Raw genomic sequence first — 24,206 nt, 5'->3', positions numbered from 1 at the left:
TTCTGACCCAGCATCTCTGTTTTGGTATGAATGTTTGTGTACCTTCATCGTATATTTTGCAAAATTTGGCATACATTTCCTTTACTTCCCTGCCTAGCAACAAGTCTGTCCAATTACACTCATTAAATATTTTTCGAAGTTCCCCATAGTGACCTCTTTTGAAATCGAGTTTATCAACTGTTTCAATGTCCCCATTTTCTTCTAGATGATATCTTAAAGCATATTTAATGTCTAACAGGACGTGATCAATCTTTCCCAAGGGAGGAAGGTACTGGATGTCAAATATCTCTTCTTCTTTCCTGGTGAATACTAGATCCAGTACTGACGGTACATCTTCTTCCCCTCATTCTTGTGGCCTGCTTTATGTGTTGATACAAGAATGTCTCCAGAATGAGGTTCACAAATCTACATGTGTGTGTGTGTGTGTGCGTGCTTGCAGTCAACGGTAACGCCTGAGTTCCGGTGTTCCAGCCATCTATTAAGACTGCGACTGTGCTTATCTGCCAAATTATAAGAGCATCTGCCACTCGCTCTAGCTCATGACTCTTACACTGTAGGAGAGCTTAGCGTGACGCTCCGTGGTGGAGAGCAAGGATAGGTAACCTGGTCACACCTTACAATAGGTACTCGAGTACCTAGTAGTGTATGTACATGGGTACATGCAATACTAGGGTTTACCAGACCATCAGGATTAACTGCTATTGTAGAATCATCAGGATGAGCACAGACCAGAAGCTGTCATCATGTAATCTGTGGGCTTCACTTGGGCAGTGAAGGTATATAAGGCTAGCTACTGTGGACAGACACCATACTCCACCATGCAGCTCCTGGCGAGTCCTGCCTGCCCCCCCCCTCTCTCTCTCTCTCTCTCTCTCTCTCTCTCTCTCTCTCTCTCTCTCTCTCTCTCTCTCTCTCTCTCTCTCTCTCTCTCTCTCTCTCTCTCTCTCTCTCTCTCTCCCTCTCTCTCTCTCTCTCTCTCTCTCTCTCTCTCTCTCTCTCTCTCTCTCTCTCTCTCTCTCTCTCTCTCCCTCTCTCTCTCTCTCTCTCTCTCTCTCTCCCTCTCTCTCTCTCTCTCTCTCTCTCCCTCTCTCTCTCTCTCTCTCTCTCTCTCTCTCTCTCTCTCTCTCCCTCTCTCTCTCTCTCTCTCTCCCTCTCTCTCCCTCTCTCTCTCCCTCTCTCTCCCTCTCTCTCTCTCTCTCTCTCCCTCTCTCTCTCTCTCTCTCTCTCTCTCTCTCTCTCTCTCTCTCTCTCTCTCTCTCTCTCTCTCTCTCTCTCTCTCTCTCTCTCTCTCTCTCTCTCTCTCCCTCTCTCTCCCTCTCTCTCTCTCTCTCTCTCTCTCTCTCTCTCTCTCTCTCTCTCTCTCTCTCTCTCTCTCTCTCTCTCTCTCTCTCTCTCTCTCTCTCTCTCACAACATCCCCGGCGTTCGTATAGCCGTACACCAGCGTTGTTATAGCCGTACCCAGACGCTGCTATAATCGTACCCAGGTGTTGCTGTACCCGTGACCCTACATTGCTATAGCACTCCCGGTGTTTTTATAGCTGCTTTATTTGTGGCTATGGACGTGCCACCCTGTTAATATAGGTGATCCTCGGTGATGATATAATGGTGCTACAGTGTAGCTATATTCGTGTGTACCAGAGACTACGGTGTCACCATAACCGTAGCGCGAAGTTGGTATAGTAGTGATCACCGGGAACCCTACACCCAGACACTCTGGTAAAGCACTCAGTGATCAGTGCACCAAAATGTTCCCCCAGCCCCTCCAGCGGACCTTCACACTCCCAGTTATATGTTGCTAATAAAGGAGCACACATCATCAACATTTTCTACCGGAAGTTGTTTCACACCGTACTAGAAATGAAAGAAATGTCGCCTGAACGGTCTCCTTTTTATGTAGTTTTGTGATGTCAGCGTTGATCAGGTCAAATAATATTAGTTTTCCACGACGTTTTCTAGTAATTACTCAGAGAATTGGGTTGTGGCAACACTGGTTGCGAAATTTGTGGTGTGAAAAACAAATAATTGTTCAAATATACTAGTTATAATAATTGTTTTAGAATTGTTTTTTATGTTTAAGAAATGGAAGATTCTCATCTTAGCTGAGACTTGTGGTTAACCTTCCTTTGTTCTTCACAGATCTTGGCCTCCGTGCTGGCGGCTGCTGTAGCCGCTCCTCAGGGCTACGGCCTGCCCGCGCCCTCTGGTCCAGGGTTATCCCTCGGTGGCTCAGGAGGAGGATTCGTCTCTGATGGTGGAGGATACTCCTCTGGAGGTGGAGGATTCTCCTCTGGAGGTGGAGGATACTCCTCTGGAGGCGGAGGATACTCCTCTGGAGGTGGAGGATTCGTCTCTGGCGGCGACGGCGGCTTCGTCTCTGGCGGCGGCGGCGGCGGCGGCTTCGTCTCTGGCGGCGGCGGCGGCGGCGGCTTCGTCTCTGGCGGCGGCGGCGGCTTCGTCTCTGGAGACTCTGGGTTCCATGGAGGCAGCTGTGGCGACGGGCAGGTTCGCCATGTGGACGGCAGCTGCATCACTCCACAAGGGGAAGGTCAGTAATTCGACCTTAGGGGGGGGGGGGGGAGACAGTACCTCGGCCACGCTACTGGCCAGACAGTACCTCGGTAACGCTACTGGCCAGACAGTACCTCGGCCACGCTACTGGCCAGACAGTACCTCGGCCACACTACTGTCCAGACAGTACCTCGGCCACACTACTGTCCAGACAGTACCTCGGCCACACTACTGGCCAGACAGTACCTCGGCCACACTACTGGCCAGACAGTACCTCGGCCACACTACTGGCCAGACAGTACCTCGGCCACACTACTGGCCAGACAGTACCTCGGCCACACTACTGGCCAGACAGTACCTGGGCCACGCTACTGGCCAGACAGTACCTCGGCCACACTACTGGCCAGACAGTACCTCGGCCACACTACTGGCCAGACAGTACCTCGGCCACGCTACTGGCCAGACAGTACCTCGGCCACACTACTGGCCAGACAGTACCTCGGCCACGCTACTGGCCAGACAGTACCTGGGCCACACTAATGGCCAGACAGTACCTCGGCCACGCTACTGGCCAGACAGTACCTCGGCCACGCTACTGGCCAGACAGTACCTCGGCCACACTACTGGCCAGACAGTACCTCGGCCACACTACTGGCCAGACAGTACCTCGGCCACACTACTGGCCAGACAGTACCTCGGCCACACTACTGGCCAGACAGTACCTCGGCCACACTACTGGCCAGACAGTACCTCGGCCACACTACTGGCCAGACAGTACCTCGGCCACACTACTGGCCAGACAGAACCTCGGCCACACTGGTACCCGGACAGTAATTCTGCCGTGCTCCCGGCCAGAGAGAATATTGACCTCAGTCATTTGAGTGCATCTGTCTCCCACTCGCTTTACAGTGTAATGTGTCGCTGACAGACGAGCCGGACAGGCAGCAAGCCTTGTGTACAGTACAGTCTGGTTAAACTGCACCTTAAGTAACTACCTCTTCACTTACTAAGTTTTAGTTCTTAACAAAACAAATTATAACCAGTCATGGAAACTGATTACAGTAATCAAATGTTGAATTTATTTACCAATATATTTGTATACACAAATACACTGGAAAAAAAGGTAGATTTAAATTATTACGAAACCGGTTCCTAATCTTTATTTATTATTATTGGTAATCTTTATTATTTAATAAATGTATTCGCTAAATAAGAAACAATTTGCTGTTTTTGCTCAAATAAAATTTCCGAATTCCCCCCCCCTGCAGGACCGACCATCCGGGTGAGTGGTCGCGAGTAATTAAACATTTTTACAGGAATTTCCTTTCTCCTCCAAACTTGCAAAACTTTTATTATTTACTTCCCGGCGAGAAATACCAGAGCGGTTGTGGCGCTTTTTGGTATTACGACAACCATGTGCGAGGCGCTTAACAGGTGCTCACTGCTCCTTCGTGATACCAGCCCAAGTACCAGCAGCACTACCAGCACCAGGAACAGCAGCACCACCAGCACCACTACCAGTAGCACCACTAGCCCAAGTAGCAGCAGCACTACCAGTACCACTACCAGTAGCACCACTAGCCCAAGTACCAGCAGCACTACCAGCACCACCAACAGCAGCACCACCAGTACCACTACCAGTAGCACCACTAGCCCAAGTAGCAGCAGCACTACCAGCACCACTAACAGCAGAACTACCAGTACCAGCAGCACTACCATCCCTATGGACACTGAAACTGATACTGTTATCAACAAGAAGAGAGCTTAAACACACGGCTCTACTAGTTACATAAATCAGTTATCCCTCAACTGTATATTAGAAACTCAGCTATCAACCCAATGTTTAGTGTCAACTTAGTCAACGATCAAATCACATGATCCATTTACAAAAACAAATAACATTACTCCCAGAAAATTAACATTACAAATGATATGCCCACTACAATACAGCAGAGGACTAGACGTGTGCACCTGCCTCTCTGGGACACCAGGGCAGTAGTCACGTGCCAGTGCTTTATAAAAACTGTGAATTTAGTCATCCCACGGATTTTTTTATAATCTGAAATCCTCTATATATTATAATTCCTTGATACGGGAAAAATGATCTTATGTATATATATTTTTCAATGCTATCGAGTTTAAGATGTATCTATGCCATGGAGTATATCTGCTATCGAGATCTATGCCATGGAGTATATCTGCTATAGAGATCTATGCCATGGAGTATATCTGCTATCGAGATCTATGCCATGGAGTACATCTGCTATAGAGATCTATGCCATGGAGTACATCTGATATAGAGATCTATGCCATGGAGTATATCTGCTATAGAGATCTATGCCATGGAGTACATCTGCTATCGAGATCTATGCCATGGAGTACATCTGCTATAGAGATCTATGCCATGGAGTATATCTGCTATAGAGATCTATGCCATGGAGTATATCTGCTATAGAGATCTATGCCATGGAGTATATCTGCTATAGAGATCTATGCCATGGAGTATATCTGCTATAGAGATCTATGCCATGGAGTACATCTGCTATAGAGATCTATGCCATGGAGTATATCTGCTATAGAGATCTATGCCATGGAGTATATCTGCTATAGAGATCTATGCCATGGAGTATATCTGCTATAGAGATCTATGCCATGGAGCATATCTGCTATAGAGATCTATGCCATGGAGTATATCTGCTATAGAGATCTATGCCATGGAGTATATCTGCTATAGAGATCTATGCCATGGAGTATATCTGCTATCGAGATCTATGCCATGGAGTATATCTGCTATAGAGATCTATGCCATGGAGTATATCTGCTATAGAGATCTATGCCATGGAGTATATCTGCTATCGAGATCTATGCCATGGAGTATATTTGCTATAGAGATCTATGCCATGGAGTATATCTGCTATCGAGATCTATGCCATGGAGTATATCTGCTATAGAGATCTATGCCATGGAGTATATCTGCTCTAGAGATCTATGCCATGGAGTATATCTGCTATAGAGATCTATGCCATGGAGTATATCTGCTATAGAGATCTATGCCATGGAGTATATCTGCTATAGAGATCTATGCCATGGAGTATATCTGCTATAGAGATCTATGCCATGGAGTATATCTGCTATAGAGATCTATGCCATGGAGTATATCTGCTATAGAGATCTATGCCATGGAGTATTTACCGGTGCGCTACTGAGTGTAACATATAACCTGATGAAGACTGCATGTCGCTGGCGTAACAAATATTTGTTGTGAACGAAGACTGGAATTCCTGTTGCGTTCTCAGGAATGTTGCCAAACCACTTGGGTTGGACGGTAGAGCGACGGTCTCGCTTCACGCAGGCCGGCGTTCAATCCCCGACCGTCCAAGTGGTTGGGCACCATCCCTTCCCTCCCCTGTCCCATCCCAAATCCTTATCCTGAAATCCAAGTGCTATATAGTCGTAATGGCTTGGCGCTTTCTCCCTGATAGTTCAATTCAAATGAAATTCTCAGGAATGTTCTGAAAATCTACATATATAGAAGCAAATTGTCTGTCTGTTACAAGTTGAAGCATGAAAGGTAGCGAAGGGTGGTGATGGGCAGGGAAGGTGGTGATGGGCAGGGAAGGTGGTGATGGGCAGGGAAGGTGGTGATGGGCAGGGAAGGTGGTGATGGGCAGGGAAGGGTGGTGATGGGCAGGGAAGGTGGTGATGGGCAGGGAAGATGGTGATGGGCAGGGAAGGTGGTGATGGGCAGGGAAGGGTGGTGATGGGCAGGGAAGGTGGTGATGGGCAGGGAAGGTGGTGATGGGCAGGGAAGGGTGGTGATGGGCAGGGAAGGTGGTGATGGGCAGGGAAGATGGTGATGGGCAGGGAAGGGTGGTGATGGGCAGGGAAGGTGGTGATGGGCAGGGAAGGGTGGTGATGGGCAGGGAAGGGTGGTGATGGGCAGGGAAGGGTGGTGATGGGCAGGGAAGGTGGTGATGGGCAGGGAAGATGGTGATGGGCAGGGAAGATGGTGATGGGCAGGGAAGGGTGGTGATGGGCAGGGAAGATGGTGATGGGCAGGGAAGATGGTGATGGGCAGGGAAGGTGGTGATGGGCAGGGAAGGGTGGTGATGGGCAGGGAAGGGTGGTGATGGGCAGGGAAGATGGTGATGGGCAGGGAAGATGGTGATGGGCAGGGAAGATGGTGATGGGCAGGGAAGGTGGTGATGGGCAGGGAAGGGTGGTGATGGGCAGGGAAGATGGTGATGGGCAGGGAAGATGGTGATGGGCAGGGAAGATGGTGATGGGCAGGGAAGGTGGTGATGGGCAGGGAAGGGTGGTGATGGGCAGGGAAGGGTGGTGATGGGCAGGGAAGATGGTGATGGGCAGGGAAGGTGGTGATGGGCAGGGAAGGGTGGTGATGGGCAGGGAAGGGTGGTGATGGGCAGGGAAGATGGTGATGGGCAGGGAAGATGGTGATGGGCAGGGAAGATGGTGATGGGCAGGGAAGGTGGTGATGGGCAGGGAAGATGGCGAAGGGTGGTGATGGGCAGGGAAAGTACGAGAAGGAGGTGATGAGGAGGATAGTGATAATGATGGTTGTAGATTCCTGGGAAGTGAAGATTGTTACAGTGATGAAGACAGTGGGTAGTGTGGATGGTTACAGTGATGAGGACGGTCGTGTGTAATTGAGATGGATAGTCTGATAATGGTTAGGTAGTGAAGATTGTTAGTGATGAAGGTGTTATAGTGAAATACAAAATGTAGCAAAGATGGTTACTGTCTTCATAGTATTTGCAGTGATGAAAGTAGTATGTGGTTACTGAAGATAGTTACACTAATGAAAATAGTGTGTGGTGAAGATGTGGCCTCCGACACCCGAGCAACGCCGGGTACCCTCTCTAGTATCCCATAAATTAATGGACAAAAAAGCTCTGGATAATAAGGTACCTTTCACGGAGTTATACAATAAACAACTCTACTTTATAGGAGTCAAACCCTCAAGCCTCACATACTTTTTATACAAGCGAGAAATGCTATTTTTCGATCAACACTAAATTGTTCATTCAGTGCAATATTTCTGTTGCTACCTCGACTGTTTCTATTCTTATTCAGTCGTTTTCATATTCTTGCCTGAGTTTCTGACTGCTGGAGGGTTTTAGATGACAGCGCTACCTTCTACCAGCCTCCTGCTATACCTCTCGTTTTTGTTAATTGTTTTCCATTACTCATATACACGTAGCCAAAAAATGTCAAATATCGTTGTATTAATACTACCAGTCCTCCTCCGTTTATGTGCTTTCCTCTTGATACTGTCTGAGAGAAATGGCATCTGTGACAATGTTTACGGTCATGGTTTCCACCTCAACTATCATATCTTGATCTGTTTCTTTGGCTTTGAAGTTTGAGAGCGATATAATTTCTATCTATTAAATAAAATGTCTCTGTCCAAGGTCTTGAGGCCAGACGCTTGGGGATAGTCTTGGTAAACTTCACAGAACTACTGGTTGTTTTATGGGGAGTGTCAGAGTGTGGGGGGTCGGGGTTGGGCCTTGTGGAAAATATCCAGAGTATAATTTTATACACAATTTATTTAGTTTACCAATTGTAAACTCTCGCCCCCTGGCACCGCCCCCTGGCGCCTCCCCCTGGCACCGCCCCCTGGCACCGCCCCCTGGCGCCTCCCCCTGGCACCGCCCCTAGGCACCGCCCCCAGGCACCGCCCCCTGGCGCCTCCCCCTGGCACCGCCCCCAGGCACCGCCCCCTGGCGCCTCCCTCTGGCGCCTCCCCCTGGCACCGCCCTCTGGCACCGCCCCCTGGTGCCTCTTATAGGTGCCATAACGGGGGCCAGCCTAGAGGCGCACAACACACAGCGTCACGACGCGGAAACTAATGTCACTCATTGATTTTATCTCAATACTATTTATTATTGCTTATAAAATACACCTTAAGTTAGTGTCAAGAAGGTAATCAGAATAAATAAGCATACTACAGTATTTATAATTTAGCAATTAAAATAAATTCTCCAGCGTTCCTCACTTCTGTGAGGGAGTGCGAGGCCATTGGTGCTCTTACCAGGGTTGTGGAAGCATTATCAAGACTTCGGCTTCAACATTTACAACCTTCCATGCGCTGGGTTTTGGTTGTATGAGCAGTAAGTGTTGTTACAGGGCACGTTTATATATGAACACGAATTTAAGTGGTGCCTAACAACTAAAATAAACATTAATATTGAATGAAAAGACTTAAATAGGTGAAAACAAAGAATCAACAATCAGCCGCCAGTGACGCCACATGTTCCTTTCGACTACAGATAAGATAATATTATGGCAGCAGCCCGTCCTCACACTAGGCTGTTTAAAGCGGCGGCCGTCCTCCCAAGACGCATTCAAAAATGTTTACATACTGTTTATTAAAAATTGGTTTGTTCTCATATATAAATTAATATTCTTATACATAACAATTCTATGTATAGTTAGGCATAGGTTAGGTTAGGTGTTTAGGTTCTGTTGGCGATTATTTGTATTTGTAGAACGTGGGTGAAGCATTTACAGCGTTGTGGGTCGAACAAAATTCGTCAGTGAAGCACTTGTTCCGGATATGTTCGAACGTCAGCAGTTGTGAGTCGTGTGTAAACCATTTTTCATTCATAAACAGCTGGGGGTTTGGCGACTACATTAACGAGCTTGGATCTTTGTATGCGACGACGGCTGTATGGCCAGGTGTACAGATAGGTGTTGTTGTTGTTGTTGTTGTTTTAGATTCAGCTACTCGGAACTTGAGTCGTATAGAATTCAGCCCGTCCTCCAAACAAAGACCCAAAAGTGATTCCATGCACCCGCCTAACCCCTGTTTATGATTGAGAAATGGTTTACACACGACTCACAACTGATTTCGTTCGAACACTTCCGGAACAAGTGCTTCACTGACGAATTCTGTTCGAACTACAATGCTGTAAATTCTCAGCCCGTCCTCCAAACAAAGATCCAAAAGTGATTCCATGCACCCGCCAAACCCCCTGTTTATGAGTGAAAAGCGGTTTACACACGACTCACAACTTCTGACGTTCGAACATATCCGGAACAAGTGCTTCACTGACGAATTTTGTTCGAATCACAACGCTATAAATGCTTCACCCACGTACTACAAATACAAATAATTGCCAACAGAACCTAAACACCTGACCTAACCTATCCTATGCCTATATATACACGATATGCTAATATATTATATATAATTAGTATAAAAATCTATGATTTATTTAGATCCGAAACCTACGTTTATGGTCAACACAAAACGTCCACCAGGCTGTGTGACACAGTGGTTGCCAGGATCAGGTTGGGTTACCGTTACCTGTGGCAAGTAGCTACAGGTGATGATTCTTCCAATCCTGAGCACTCCAGGTGCAAAATATGTGACAAGAAACTGGGTCGTGATCTCGCGTCTTTAAACGCCCAGTTATTAGACCCTTCAGAACTGCCGGCATGAGGTACCTGGAGCTTTGCAATTACTTTATTAACTCTTGTGTTCTTGAGGATATCCTCGTAATGCGCCCAAAATTTGCCAGTGCAGGCTACTGATCACATGGCCCTGTATGACTAACCATCCTGTGTGATGGGGATATTGTAGCATCACGTAGCTAGTTCGTGACACACATTGTACTCCCCTTCATATAGTCTAGGGCAGCTGCATAAATGCAGGTTTATCTAAATATGTTAAAAAAAGCACTATACCTTTACGAGGTTGGTAGAAGTGAAATGTGAACGCCGAGCCCGTAGACTTAGTTAAATATTTGTGTGATGGCCTGCGAGATGGGGACTTTTATTACCACTGCTACCTTATTCAATCTTGTGTTGATGATATCCTCAAAATGCATCCGGAGTCTGCCAGTGCAGACTGCCTATCACATGCCTCTGTATGACTAACCATCCTGTGTGATGGGGATTTTTTAGCATCACCTAGTTAGCATTTTTGACACACTGTACACACTTCATATAGACTAGGGTAGCTGCACTAATGCAGATGTACCTCATGTATTAATAAAAAAAAAAAAGGCAATTTTAGCATCACGTAGCCTAGCTTTTTTGACACACTATACTCCCCTTCATATAGTCTTGGGTAGCTGCACAAATGCAGATGTACTTAAATGTGTTAACCAAAATTCAGATACTTAAATATAAAACGTATGTTCAGATGACAGATTTGTAGTCGGGCACTTCCTTATGGTTGCAGTAATGAGACTGTGTGTAGGAGAAATGGCTACAGTGAAAGGAGGAGACAGGGAAGGTGTGGGGTACATATGGAGAGGTTGTATGTGTGGGGAGATGGGAGGGGTGTGTGGTTGGAGATGGGAGGGGTGTGTGGTTGGAGATGAGAGGGGTCTGTGGTTGGAGATGAGAGGGGTGTGTGGTTGGAGATGGGAGGGGTGTGTGGTTGGAGATGAGAGGGGTCTGTGGTTGGAGATGAGAGGGGTGTGTGGTTGGAGATGGGAGGGGTGTGTGGTTGGAGATGGGAGGGGTGTGTGGTTGGAGATGAGAGGGGTGTGTGGTTGGAGATGAGAGGGGTGTGTGGTTGGAGATGGGAGGGGTCTGTGGGGAGATGGGAGGGGTGTGTGGTTGGAGATGAGAGGGGTGTGTGGTTGGAGATGGGAGGGGTGTGTGGTTGGAGATGGGAGGGGTGTGTGGTTGGAGATGAGAGGGGTCTGTGGTTGGAGATGAGAGGGGTGTGTGGTTGGAGATGGGAGGGGTGTGTGGTTGGAGATGAGAGGGGTCTGTGGTTGGAGATGAGAGGGGTGTGTGGTTGGAGATGGGAGGGGTGTGTGGTTGGAGATGGGAGGGGTGTGTGGTTGGAGATGAGAGGGGTGTGTGGTTGGAGATGAGAGGGGTGTGTGGTTGGAGATGGGAGGGGTCTGTGGGGAGATGGGAGGGGTGTGTGGTTGGAGATGAGAGGGGTGTGTGGTTGGAGATGGGAGGGGTGTGTGGTTGGAGATGGGAGGGGTCTGTGGGGAGATGGGAGGGGTGTGTCGTTGGAGATGGGAGGAGTGTGTGGTTGAGATGGGAAGGATGTATATGGGGAGGGGGGAGACTAGGTGTGTGAAGAGGGGGCTGGGGATTGTGTGGGGCGGGGAGAAAGGGAAGGAGTGTGGGATGGACATGGGAGAGGGTGTATGTAGGAAGGGGGTGAGATAGGGAGGGCACTTAGGGATGGTATTTTGAGGATGTGTGTGTGTGGGGGGGGGGGGGGGAGATGCAGGTGTGAATATGTTTGCAGTGATATGGACAGTGGGTACTGAAGACAGTTACAGTGCCGGGGAAAGTGTGTGTATGGGAAGATGGCGAGGGTGTATTGGGGAACCTGGGCACCGCCGGGTACCCATCTAGTTCTTTGAAGATTTTAGAATATCTGCGTAAATTGTGAGATAACAGGCACTAAGTACCTGGGAAAGACACGCTCCTTCTTCAAGGCTCAAGTTTAGGTCTTTGGTCACAGGTTCTTAGATCTTAGGGATTGGAAAAGATGTGTGTGGAGGAACCTTTACAAGCTGAGTGGGCTGCGGCCTCTCCGGAGACTGTCAAGGAAGGGGCGCTGTGTCAGCTCTGACTCGGAATACTACCAGATCATCAGTATGTTAATACTCCACCAAAGACAATTGTGCTTTCACCATTACTTTGGGAGGAGTAAGTTTATTTGGCGTGAATTTCACTTTCCTGGTCTGTCAAGGAAGCACTTGTTAGAGTTGCCCTTGTTTAAGTGTGTCCTCATAATGTACATGGTCATTATAACGTGTTCACAAGTGTTATTATTGACTTATATAGAGATGCTAACACGAAGATGTGTGTTCATATCCGTGTGTCTTTCACTGTCAGCTCTCCAGCCTTCCACTAAGGTGTTACCTCGCTAGTGTGGCTCCGTCATTACAAACACCTGTTGTTATTGTCTTCTCATCCGACACATCAATGGTATAAGAATATTTGTTTGAGGCAAGACAAGGTATGTCATAATGACACACAAACACTTTCACATTCTAATAGATATTGTCGCCGAACATTTAATTATGTTACTGAGTAAGCAAATCTCGGACACATGCCCAGGTCTCAGCGAAAATGGAAATAAGACAGGTAGGCCACGCCCCCACCAGGAGGAGAGGGACGTGGGACAGGTAAGCCACGCCCTCCACCAGGAGGAGAGGGAGGTGGGACAGGTAAGCCACGCCCTCCACCAGGAGGAGAGGGAGGTGGGACAGGTAAGCCACGCCCCCCACCAGGAGGAGAGGGAGGTGGGACAGGTAAGCCACGCCCCCCACCAGGAGGAGAGGGAGGTGGGACAAGTAAGCCACGCCCTCCACCAGGAGGAGAGGGAGGTGGGGTATGAAGGAACAGGTAAGCCACGCCCCCCACCTGGAGGAGAGGGAGGTGGGACAAGTAAGCCACGCCCTCCACCAGGAGGAGAGGGAGGTGGGACAGGTAAGCCACGCCCCCACCAGGAGGAGAGGGAGGTGGGACAGGTAAGCCACGCCCTCCACCAGGAGGAGAGGGAGGTGGGACAGGTAAGCCACGCCCTCCACCAGGAGGAGAGGGAGGTGGGACAGGTAAGCCACGCCCTCCACCAGGAGGAGAGGGAGGTGGGACAGGTAAGCCACGCCCCCCACCAGGAGGAGAGGGAGGTGGGACAGGTAAGCCACGGCCCCCACCAGGAGGAGATGGAGGTGGGACAGGTAAGCCATGCCCCCACCAGGAGGAGAGGGAGGTGGGACAGGTAAGCCACGCCCTCCACCAGGAGGATAGGGAGGTGGGACAGGTAAGCCACGCCCCCACCAGGAGGAGAGGGAGGTGGGACAGGTAAGCCACGCCCTCCACCAGGAGGAGAGGGAGGTGGGACAGGTAAGCCACGCCCCCCACCAGGAGGAGAGGGAGGTGGGACAGGTAAGCCACGCCCTCCACCAGGAGGAGAGGGAGGTGGGACAGGTAAGCCACGCCCTCCACCAGGAGGAGAGGGAGGTGGGGTAGGTAAGCCACGCCCTCCACCAGGAGGAGAGGGAGGTGGGGTAGGTAAGCCACGCCCTCCACCAGGAGAGGGAGGTGGGGTATGAAGGAACAGGTAAGCCACGCCCCCCACCAGGAGGAGAGGGAGGTGGGACAGGTAAGCCACGCCCCCCACCAGGAGGAGAGGGAGGTGGGGCAGGAAGGGACAGGTAAGCCACGCCCCCCACCAGGAGGAGAGGAAGGTGGGGTATGAAGGGACAGGTAAGCCACGCCCCCCACCAGAAGGAGAGGGGGGTGGGGCAGGAAGGGACAGGTAAGCCACGCCCCCCCACCAGGAGGAGAGGGAGGTGGGACAGGAAGGGACAGGTAAGCCACGCCCCCCACCAGGAGGAGAGGAAGGTGGGGTATGAAGGGACAGGTAAGCCACGCCCCCCACCAGGAGGAGAGGGAGGTGGGGCAGGAAGGGACAGGTAAGCCACGCCCCCCACCAGGAGGAGAGGGAGGTGGGACAGGAAGGGACAGGTAAGCCACGCCCCCCACCAGGAGGAGAGGGAGGTGGGGCAGGAAGGGACAGGTAAGCCACGCCCCCCACCAGGAGGAGAGGAAGGTGGGGTATGAAGGGACAGGTAAGCCACGCCCCCCACCAGGAGGAGAGGGGGGTGGGGCAGGAAGGGACAGGTAAGCCACGCCCCCCCACCAGGAGGAGAGGGAGGTGGGACAGGAAGGGACAGGTAAGCCACGCCCCCCACCAGGAGGAGAGGAAGGTGGGGTATGAAGGGACAGGTAAGCCACGCCCCCCACCAGGAGAGGAAGGTGGGGTATGAAGGGACAGGTAAGCCACGCCCCCCACCAGGAGGAGAGGGAGGTGGGGCAGGAAGGGACAGGTAAGCCACGCCCCCCACCAGGAGGAGAGGAAGGTGGGGTATGAAGGGACAGGTAAGCCACGCCCCCCACCAGGAGGAGAGGGGGGTGGGGCAGGAAGGGACAGGTAAGCCACGCCCCCCCACCAGGAGGAGAGGGAGGTGGGACAGGAAGGGACAGGTAAGCCACGCCCCCCACCAGGTGGAGAGGAAGGTGGGGTATGAAGGGACAGGTAAGCCACGCCCCCCACCAGGAGGAGAGGGAGGTGGGGCAGGAAGGGACAGGTAAGCCACGCCCCCCACCAGGAGGAGAGGGAGGTGGGGCAGGAAGGGACAGGTAAGCCACGCCCCCCACCAGGAGGAGAGGGAGGTGGGGCAGGAAGGGACAGGTAAGCCACGCCCCACACCAGGAGGAGAGGAAGGTGGGGTATGAAGGGACAGGTAAGCCACGCCCCCCACCAGGAGGAGAGGGGGGTGGGGCAGGAAGGGACAGGTAAGCCACGCCCCCCCACCAGGAGGAGAGGGAGGTGGGACAGGAAGGGACAGGTAAGCCACGCCCCCCACCAGGAGGAGAGGAAGGTGGGGTATGAAGGGACAGGTAAGCCTCGCCCCCCACCAGGAGAGGAAGGTGGGGTATGAAGGGACAGGTAAGCCACGCCCCCCACCAGGAGGAGAGGGAGGTGGGGCAGGAAGGGACAGGTAAGCCACGCCCCCCACCAGGAGGAGAGGGAGGTGGGGCAGGAAGGGACAGGTAAGCCACGCCCCCCACCAGGAGGAGAGGGAGGTGGGGCAGGAAGGGACAGGTAAGCCACGCCCCCCACCAGGAGGAGAGGGAGGTGGGGCAGGAAGGGACAGGTAAGCCACGACCCCCACCAGGAGGAGAGGGAGGTGGGGCAGGAAGGGACAGGTAAGCCACGCCCCCCACCAGGAGGAGAGGGAGGTGGGACAGGTGAGCCACGCCCCCCAACAGGAGGAGAGAGAGGAGGGGTAGGAAAAGACTGGTCAGCCACCCCCCCCCCCCCCCCACCACCAGGAGGAGAGGGAGGTGGGGCAGGAAGGGACAGGTAAGCCACGCCCCCCACCAGGATACATTCACACTTTCAACAGCCACTAGCAGCCACACAAAATACAATAGCTCCATAAATCACAGGAAACCAATTCTTACATTCAAGCCCTTCTGTATGGAGAACTGTAACGCCACCAGGGTTCTTACGGGTAAAATGTTTTGTATTGAATGCTTTGAAGTTAATTAGGTAATTTGGTAGTAAACAAAATTGAGACTTCATCGTTCAAGCAGTAAAAGGACTTCGGAGAAGCGTAAGAATGTGTTTGGGCGGGAGAGAAACTGGAGACCTCTGGGGTGGGAGTTGTTGCCCCTTGACCTGCCGTGGAGGGATGCGCTGGCAGTGTGGGTAGGGGGCGGGGCGAGGTGGGGTCACAACGAAGGCTGGAAAGAAAGTAACTTTACCAAGCTTGGGCAGTGAAGGTATATAAGGCTAGCGACTGTGGACAGACACCATACTCCACCATGCAGCTCCTGGTGAGTCCTGCCTCGCTCTTTCTCTCTCACAACATTCCCGGCGTTCGTTTATTAGTGCCCCAGAGTTGCATAAACCATGTCCCGGCGTTCGCATAGCCGCGCACTAAAGTTGTTATAGCCGTACCCAGACGTCGCTATAACCGTACCCAGGGATTGATATAGCCGTGGCCAAGCGTTGCTATAGCCGTGTCTCAGTGCTCCTAAATCCGGGCCCCGGTGTTGCAATTGCCATACTCTGTTTCTATAACCGTGCCCCGGGATGATATAGCAGTACCCCGGTATTGCTATAGACATTCCCCTGTTTTATTATAGCCGTTTCTAGGTATTGCTATATCTGTGCCTGATGTTGCTACAGTCGTACTTCAGTGTTGCTGTTTACGGACCCAAGTTACTATAGACGTACCCATTCGCTGGCATACCATGCCCGCGAAAGAGCAAGGCCAAGAACAAAGAACAAAATGTTGGAGAAAAGAATCACTGCACCATCAGTATTTTCTATCGGAAATTGCTTACACTGTATTAGAAGTTAAAGAAATGATGCCTAAATTTTCTCTTCGCGTTCTTTGGTGACGTCATTGTTGATATAAAAACAAACAATATTGGTTTTACTTGACTCTTTGGGGTCTGGTAATGGCTGAGAGAATTAGGTTGTGGCAACACTGGTAATGGTTGAACGTTGTGTGTGGAAACTGTTCCTCTTTTACTTTACTAGTTATAATAATTGTTTTAGAATTGTTTCTTATGTTTAAGAAATGGAAGATATTCATGTTAGCTAAGACTTGTGGTTAACCTTCCTTTGTTCTTCACAGATCTTGGCCTCCGTGCTGGCGGCTGCTGTAGCCGCTCCTCAGGGCTACGGCCTGCCCGCGCCCTCTGGTCCAGGGTTATCCCTCGGTGGCTCAGGAGGAGGATTCGTCTCTGGAGGTGGAGGATTCTCCTCTGGAGGTGGAGGATTCTCCTCTGGAGGTGGAGGATTCGTCTCTGGAGGTGGAGGATTCTCCTCTGGAGGTGGAGGATTCTCCTCTGGAGGTGGAGGATTCTCCTCTGGAGGTGGAGGATACTCCTCTGGAGGCGGAGGATTCGTCTCTGGCGGCGGCGGCGGCGGCTTCGTATCTGACGGCGGCTTCGTATCTGGCGGCGGCGGCGGCTTCGTCTCTGGCGGCGGCGGCGGCTTCGTCTCTGGAGACTCTGGGTTCCATGGAGGCAGCTGTGGCGACGGGCAGGTTCGCCATGTGGACGGCAGCTGCATCACTCCACAAGTTACCAGAAATCTCTATGTGTTCACATCCCCTGAGATTCCCAGAGGAATTGGTCCACGACCAAACATTCCCCCACCGAGAGTCGAGCACAACGTGATATTCATCCGGGCTCCTGAAGAAGGTTTTGGCGTGGAACCCATCGTTGTGCCTCCGCCGCAGCAGAAGAACGTCATCTACGTCCTCAACAAGAATGTTCAGCAAGGTCAACAAGTGGTCCACGTTCCGGCACCTGAGCCACAAACTCCTCAGGTGTTCTTCGTCAACTATGGTGAGGGCGACAACCCAACTCTGCCTACGGGAGAGGACCTTCAGTCTGCCCTCAGTTCCGCTTCTCATGGTAGCGGTCAGGTCATTGGTGGTGGCATTAGTCTTGGTGGTGGTGGTGGTGGCGTTGGCCTTGGTAGTGGCGTTGGACTTGGTGGCGGCACCTTCGTCAGCGACACGGCTGGCTTTTCTGTCCCTTCTGGCACGTACGGGGTGCCATGAGAAGCTGCAGCTAACAAGCCTGACACCAGAAGTACTTTTAATTCTTTATTTTTTTTTTAAATAAAAAATCTATATAATTTTCACTATGATTTAACACACATACCTAATACCACAAGTCTTAAGCCTTGTAGAGCCAGACTATGGTTGGCCTCATGTTCCATGCACTACAGGTGTATCTATCGAGTCACACACATCCAATATTTATGTCTCCTGCTCATGCGTAATGAAATATGACATTTTTTATGATAACTAGTAGTTAGGTTCGCTAGCGGTGGAGGTGGTTATGTACCTGGCAATAACTATAACTGGCTTGTCGACATGTAACTAGCCAATGATAAAGCTATGTCTGTGGTCACCTATACAGTTAGTGGCCACACCCCAAGAGCTGAAGCTGGCACGGTCCATGACGTGCACATCATCCACTTCGCCTCGCCAGGAGCACGTATCACGCCAGGGTCTTGAGCGGGTTGCATCCTGATAAACATGAGGCATTGACCATGGGATATCTCGACTAGCCTATGCCATTCTGTCCCTGACTGGGAAACCAAAACCTAACCGGTTCCAGTAACTGGACCCAGGATACATCCCAATATATGTAAATACATAGCTTTTGTAATGATTTGTTTTGCAATTAGCTGACATTACCATTATAATTGCGCACGTTAGATGAAATTGCTAATGCAAAAATTTCCGTTGAAGTCTGATTTTTGTGCCCTCAGTAATCCTTTTAGGGTTACAGCTCACAGGACGAGCATGGGGTGCACAATACACTAGTGGCCTCCGGCGGCAACACATCTACTGGGAACACTCACTCACTCCGGCTTCATTCATTTGAGTAATTTATTATGCACTTCATACCCCTCCCCGCGGGCGGTTACTGAGGCTGATACCGGTGGTGTCTAGATAGATGCCGCCAGGAAGGGACCAGTGAGTACCCTAGACACGGGGCCCAGAGGGAGAAAGGTGGTAGGCGGGGCCAGACAAGGAAAGGAAGAGTTAGTGGACGGGACCAGTCAGGACCTTGGCCACACTACTGGCCAGACAGTACCTTCGCCACACTACTGGCCAGACAGTACCTCGGCCACACTACTGGCCAGACAGTACCTCGGCCACACTATTGGCCAGACAGTACCTCGGCCACACTACTGGCCAGACAGTACCTCGGCCACACTACTGGCCAGACAGTACCTCGGCCACACTACTGGCCAGACAGTACCTCGGCCACACTACTGGCCAGACAGTACCTCGGCCACACTACTGGCCAGACAGTACCTCGGCCACACTACTGGCCAGACAGTACCTCGGCCACGCTACTGGCCAGACAGTAGCTCGGCCACGCTACTGGCCAGACAGTACCTCGGCCACGCTACTGGCCAGACAGTACCTCGGCCACGCTACTGGCCAGACAGTAGCTCGGCCACACTGGTACCCGGACAGAAATTCTGCCATGCTCCCGGCCAGACAGAATATTGACCTCAGTCATTTGAGTGCATCTGTCTCCCACTCGCTTTACAGTGTAATGTGTCGCTGACAGACGAGCCGGACAGGCAGCAAGCCTTGTGTACAGTACAGTCTGGTTAAATTGCACCTTAAGTAACTACCTCTTCACTTCAGCAAGCCTTGTGTACAGTACAGTCTTGTTAAACTGCACCTTAAGTAACTACCTCTTCACTTCAGCAAGCCTTGTGTACAGTACAGTCTTGTTAAACTGCACATTAAGTAACTACCTCTTCACTTCAGCAAGCCTTGTGTACAGTACAGTCTTGTTAAACTGCACCTTAAGTAACTACCTCTTCACTTCAGCAAGCCTTGTGTACAGTACAGTCTGGTTAAACTGCACATTAAGTAACTACCTCTTCACTTCAGCAAGCCTTGTGTACAGTACAGTCTTGTTAAACTGCACCTTAAGTAACTACCTCTTCACTTCAGCAAGCCTAGGGTACAGTACAGTCTGGTTAAACTGCACCTTAAGTAACTACCTCTTCACTTCAGCAAGCCTTGTGTACAGTACAGTCTGGTTAAACTGCACCTTAAGTAACTACCTCTTCACTTCAGCAAGCCTTGTGTACAGTACAGTCTTGTTAAACTGCACCTTAAGTAACTACCTCTTCACTTCAGCAAGCCTTGTGTACAGTACAGTCTGGTTAAACTGCACCTTAAGTAACTACCTCTTCACTTCAGCAAGCCTTGTGTACAGTACAGTCTGGTTAAACTGCACCTTAAGTAACTACCTCTTCACTTCAGCAAGCCTTGTGTACAGTACAGTCTGGTTAAACTGCACCTTAAGTAACTACCTCTTCACTTCAGCAAGCCTTGTGTACAGTACAGTCTGGTTAAACTGCACCTTAAGTAACTACCTCTTCACTTCAGCAAGCCTTGTGTACAGTACAGTCTGGTTAAACTGCACCTTAAGTAACTACCTCTTCACTTCAGCAAGCCTTGTGTACAGTACAGTCTGGTTAAACTGCACCTTAAGTAACTACCTCTTCACTTCAGCAAGCCTTGTGTACAGTACAGTCTGGTTAAACTGCACCTTAAGTAACTACCTCTTCACTTCAGCAAGCCTTGTGTACAGTACAGTCTGGTTAAACTGCACCTTAAGTAACTACCTCTTCACTTCAGCAAGCCTTGTGTACAGTACAGTCTGGTTAAACTGCACCTTAAGTAACTACCTCTTCACTTACTAAGTTTTAGCTTTAAACAAAACAAATTATAACGTCATGGAAACTGATTCCAGTAATAAAATGTTGAATTTATTTACAAATATATTTATATAAACAATACACTGGAGAAAGGGTAAATTTAATTGTTCACGAAACCGGTTAATAGTTTGTATTATTAATATTAATAATGTGCATTGATCATTAAAAATACAAATATTTTTCACCATATTATATAGGAAAATATTAGCTACACTTGCTTCTATCCCCCCCCCCCCTGCAGGACCGACCATCCGGGTGAGTGGTCGCGAGTAATTAAACATTTTTACAGGAATTTCCTTTCTCCTCCAAACTTGCAAAACTTTTATTATTTACTTCCCGGCGAGAAATACCAGAGCGGCTGTGGCGCTTTTTGGTATTACGACAACCATGTGCGAGGCGCTTAACAGGTGCTCACTGCTCCTTGCTCACTTGGGCTATCAAAAGGCCACGTGAATGAAATATTCACGTGGCCTTTTGACGTGAAAGTCCACGTTTATTGTGGTTAGCAATTTATATGACTGAGGCGTGGATCACCTAACACCTCCAGACTCAAGTGGCACCACAGGTGAGGCCTAAAGTCTCCATTTGATTCCAGTTACGTGTCTGAGATCCTTCTTTATGGTGGATGTTCAGTAGCGGTTAGAGCTACTGGCTACCGCTCTCGTGTTTAGCACGATCCCTGCATACGCCAGATTTGATGAAAAACTGTGCCCAAATTGCACCACTAGTGTTGCCGGCAATTGATTAGTCATTGAGTTCAGTTAATGAGCTCCAGGACTGACCAATCCTTATATAGAATTAAGCAATGTATAGATAACCATTCGATAGTTTGGTGACTAAAACTGAACGGCATTATATAAATGGGGCCAAACAAGATCACTAAAAAGCTGAAGAATGACAGTATTTTATTGCTAACTCTTCTAGATATTACTAAGTATCCTATTTGCCCTTTTCAAACATTTATACATAGATATTTTCGTATACATTTCATATTAATCATTACTCCCAGATTTGTTACGCATTTAGACTTTACAATTTCAACGTTGTTCAGTTGGTATCATTACCTCAGCCCATCCTCCTGTTTTAGTAGTACTTACAGTAACGATGAGAACCATCGTATATATATCGACGTATAACACAATTAGTAGAAATCTTTACTATTGAATTTGGACAAACAATCTTTACTATTGAATTTGGAAAAGGTTTTGTATTTATATTGCAAAGACAACCTAAACTAACTTCCCTAGACCTAATACATGCTGTCTGAGGCCTAATACAGTACATATGTGTGCTATACTAGGCCTAGGAATATTTACTTCTTTTTTGCTTAATTTTTTTACACTTGTAAAGTGAATAGTACCAAATACTATTATCTAATTGCTAAGAACGTCAATGTTTGTACTATGATGCACATAATTACAAAAACTATCTGAACAAAAGGATGGGTTGAATGTTCTAGGCTCAGAACTTTTAATTTGTTAGCATTAAATTGAATGTCGAACTTTCGTCCATTACGAAAGTCTATCTAAATCGTCTTGCAGCGACTTTGTGTCTTCTGAATTTATTTCATGTCATATTTTTGTATCCTCTACAAATCTACTGATGTTGCTGCTCAATCCTGGGTCAAAATCGTGTAAATATACAGTTACCAACAAAGAGGCTTGGGCGCTCCACTAGAAACATTGTCCCATTAAGGCTTCACTTTGTCTGTGCTAACCCTGTTCTTCCCTTGAAGTATCCTATGTTCTAATCCTACTTAGCCCGCCAAAACCACGTGCCTCTGATTTTTAAAAATTGTGAATTTAGTCATCCCTGTGATTTTTTTAGATAATCTGAATTTCTAGATATATTCCAGATCCCTTGATTCTGGTCTAATTATCTATACATATTTATCTTTGCAATCAAGTACCTTTGCTATTGAACGTAAAACATTACCAAATTAAGAAATGCATATCCTTGTGATAAGAAATATTTGTTAAGCATGAAGATTTGTATTCCAATTGCGTTTTTGTGAATATTCTGAAAATAGTTCATAAACTAAAGAAGAAAAATAGTTTTAGATATAGAGATACCGTTTATGGGGATACCCAATGAACTACTCTCCTTTCTTGGAGGCAAAGCTTCAAACCTAACTTAACTTTTATAACACGGGAAATGTGGTGCTTTTCGAAAACGCAAAACTGTTCATTGAGTTGAGAAGTTGTGCTGCTGCTTCTACTGTTTCTGTTCCCATTCTCACGTCGACATATTCTTCCCTTGGCTTAGGTGAAGGACCGTGTGTGCTCTACAGTCCGCTGTTCCATTATCTGAGATGAAGCCTTGAGATTTTTTTATCTATTACTGAGATTTCCCAAATATTTGAGCATCATTTTAATACCAGTCCTTCTCCCCTGCTTATGTGCTTTCCATGTGATGCGATACCCACTAGGATCAATTTCATCCGTGACTTTTAAGTGTTCAAGTGTTCGCGTAAATTGTGAGACAGGAAGCACTAACTTCTTCAACAAGACTCGCCCTTTCTTCAAGACTCAAATTAAGATCTTTGGTCACTTTTCTTAGATCTTAGGGACTGGAAATAACTTGTGTGTACTATGTGTGCTTGGCTCGGAGCTAGAGAAGCGTAGAAGATCCTCAACACTAGCTAAATCTAAATGAGCTGTGGGGGGTGGGTGCGTCTTGAACATCTGAAGACAGCATGAAGATTTTAATCTTGAAGATAGCATGAAGATCTGTGTTCAAGTCCGTGTGCCCTTTTCTATTAGTTCTCAAGCCTTAAATAACTTCTACAGCCATCCCCTAAGCTGCTACCTCTCAAGGGTGTGGCTCCGTCCTTGCAAACAGTTGTTAGTGTCTTCTGATCCGACAATTCAATGGTACAAATCAGGTCCCAAATCTACACAGTAAAAAAACATACTGAAGTGAACGATGTGGAAGGAAATGCAGAATAGAACCAGTGAAGAGCAGGGGTGCCATAGGCACAATCAGAGAACACTGTATAAACATCAGAGGTTCACGGTTGTTCAACATCCTCACAGCGAGTATAAAATATGTTGCTGGAACAAACGTAGAAATCTTCAAGAGAAAACTAGATAGTTTTCTTCAAGAAGTGCCAGACCAACAGGGCTGTGGTGGATATGTGGGCCTGCGGGCCGCTCCAAGCAACAGCCTGTTTGACCAGGCTCTCACAAGTCAAACCTGGCTCCGAGCAGGGCTTGGGGGAGTAGATGAACTCCCAGAACCCCATCCAGGTACAATCCAGGTATAAGAATATTTGTTTGAGAGACATGAGAATCAATAACATAGTGACTGTGACATGAATCAAACACATTAACAGATTCTGATAAATATTGTCGCAGAACATATTAATTATGTTACTGAGTGAGTAAACAGAGTTTGGCGGGAATTAAGATGGGCAGGTGATGGAGGGAGGCAGCGAGGGAACAGGAAGTAGTCGGAGGAGCCGTTCACAGTTCCGGATATCCATCAGCAGTGTGCAATAGCTCCATAAATCACAGTAAATAAATCTCACATTCCCGCCCTTCTCTACGAGCAGTTATAATAACGCCACTATGATTCCTCCGGTTTTAATTTTGAATGCCTTGACGTTAATTAGGTAGTTTGGTAGTAAACAAAATTGAGACTTCATCGTTCAAGCAGTAAAAGGACTTCGGAGAAGCGTAAGAATGTGTTTGGGCGGGAGAGAAACTGGAGACCTCTGAGGTGGGAGTTGTTGCCCCTTGACCTGCCGTGGAGGGATGCGCTGGCAGTGTGGGTAGGGGGCGGGGCGAGGTGGGGTCACAACGAAGGCTGGAAAGAAAGTAACTTTACCAAGCTTGGGCAGTGAAGGTATATAAGGCTAGCGACTGTGGACAGACACCATACTCCACC

The 24,206-nt window shown here is 48.8% G+C and overlaps 1 protein-coding gene across 1 annotated transcript; it reads left to right on the top strand.

Annotated features, from left to right (window-relative positions):
* The first annotated feature begins 1,603 nt into the window (after positions 1-1,603).
* On the top strand, positions 1,604-17,617 carry LOC123745227 (loricrin). The gene is made up of 5 exons (XM_069300371.1): positions 1,604-1,675; positions 2,138-2,546; positions 5,213-5,445; positions 5,647-5,703; positions 16,681-17,617. The coding sequence occupies exons 1-5, from the start codon at positions 1,604-1,606 to the stop codon at positions 17,614-17,616; spliced, it is 1,707 nt and encodes a 568-aa protein (XP_069156472.1). The 3' UTR covers position 17,617.
* Positions 17,618-24,206: the final 6,589 nt, after the last annotated feature.

Source organism: Procambarus clarkii, chromosome 44 (assembly GCF_040958095.1).
Source record: "Procambarus clarkii isolate CNS0578487 chromosome 44, FALCON_Pclarkii_2.0, whole genome shotgun sequence".
NCBI lineage: Eukaryota > Metazoa > Arthropoda > Malacostraca > Decapoda > Cambaridae > Procambarus > Procambarus clarkii.
The sequence above is the reverse complement of the archived record's forward strand: the minus strand, read 5'-3'. Positions and strand labels throughout refer to the sequence as shown.

Bases quoted from the DNA above. Each gene is read 5' to 3' on its own strand.
- LOC123745227 (XM_069300371.1), top strand. From the start codon at position 1,604: ATGGTGCTACAGTGTAGCTATATTCGTGTGTACCAGAGACTACGGTGT. The intron at 1,676-2,137 runs GTATAGTAGTGA...TGTTCTTCACAG, and splicing joins ATAACCGTAGCGCGAAGTTG to ATCTTGGCCTCCGTGCTGGC. The intron at 5,704-16,680 runs GTGCGCTACTGA...TGTTCTTCACAG, and splicing joins ATGCCATGGAGTATTTACCG to ATCTTGGCCTCCGTGCTGGC.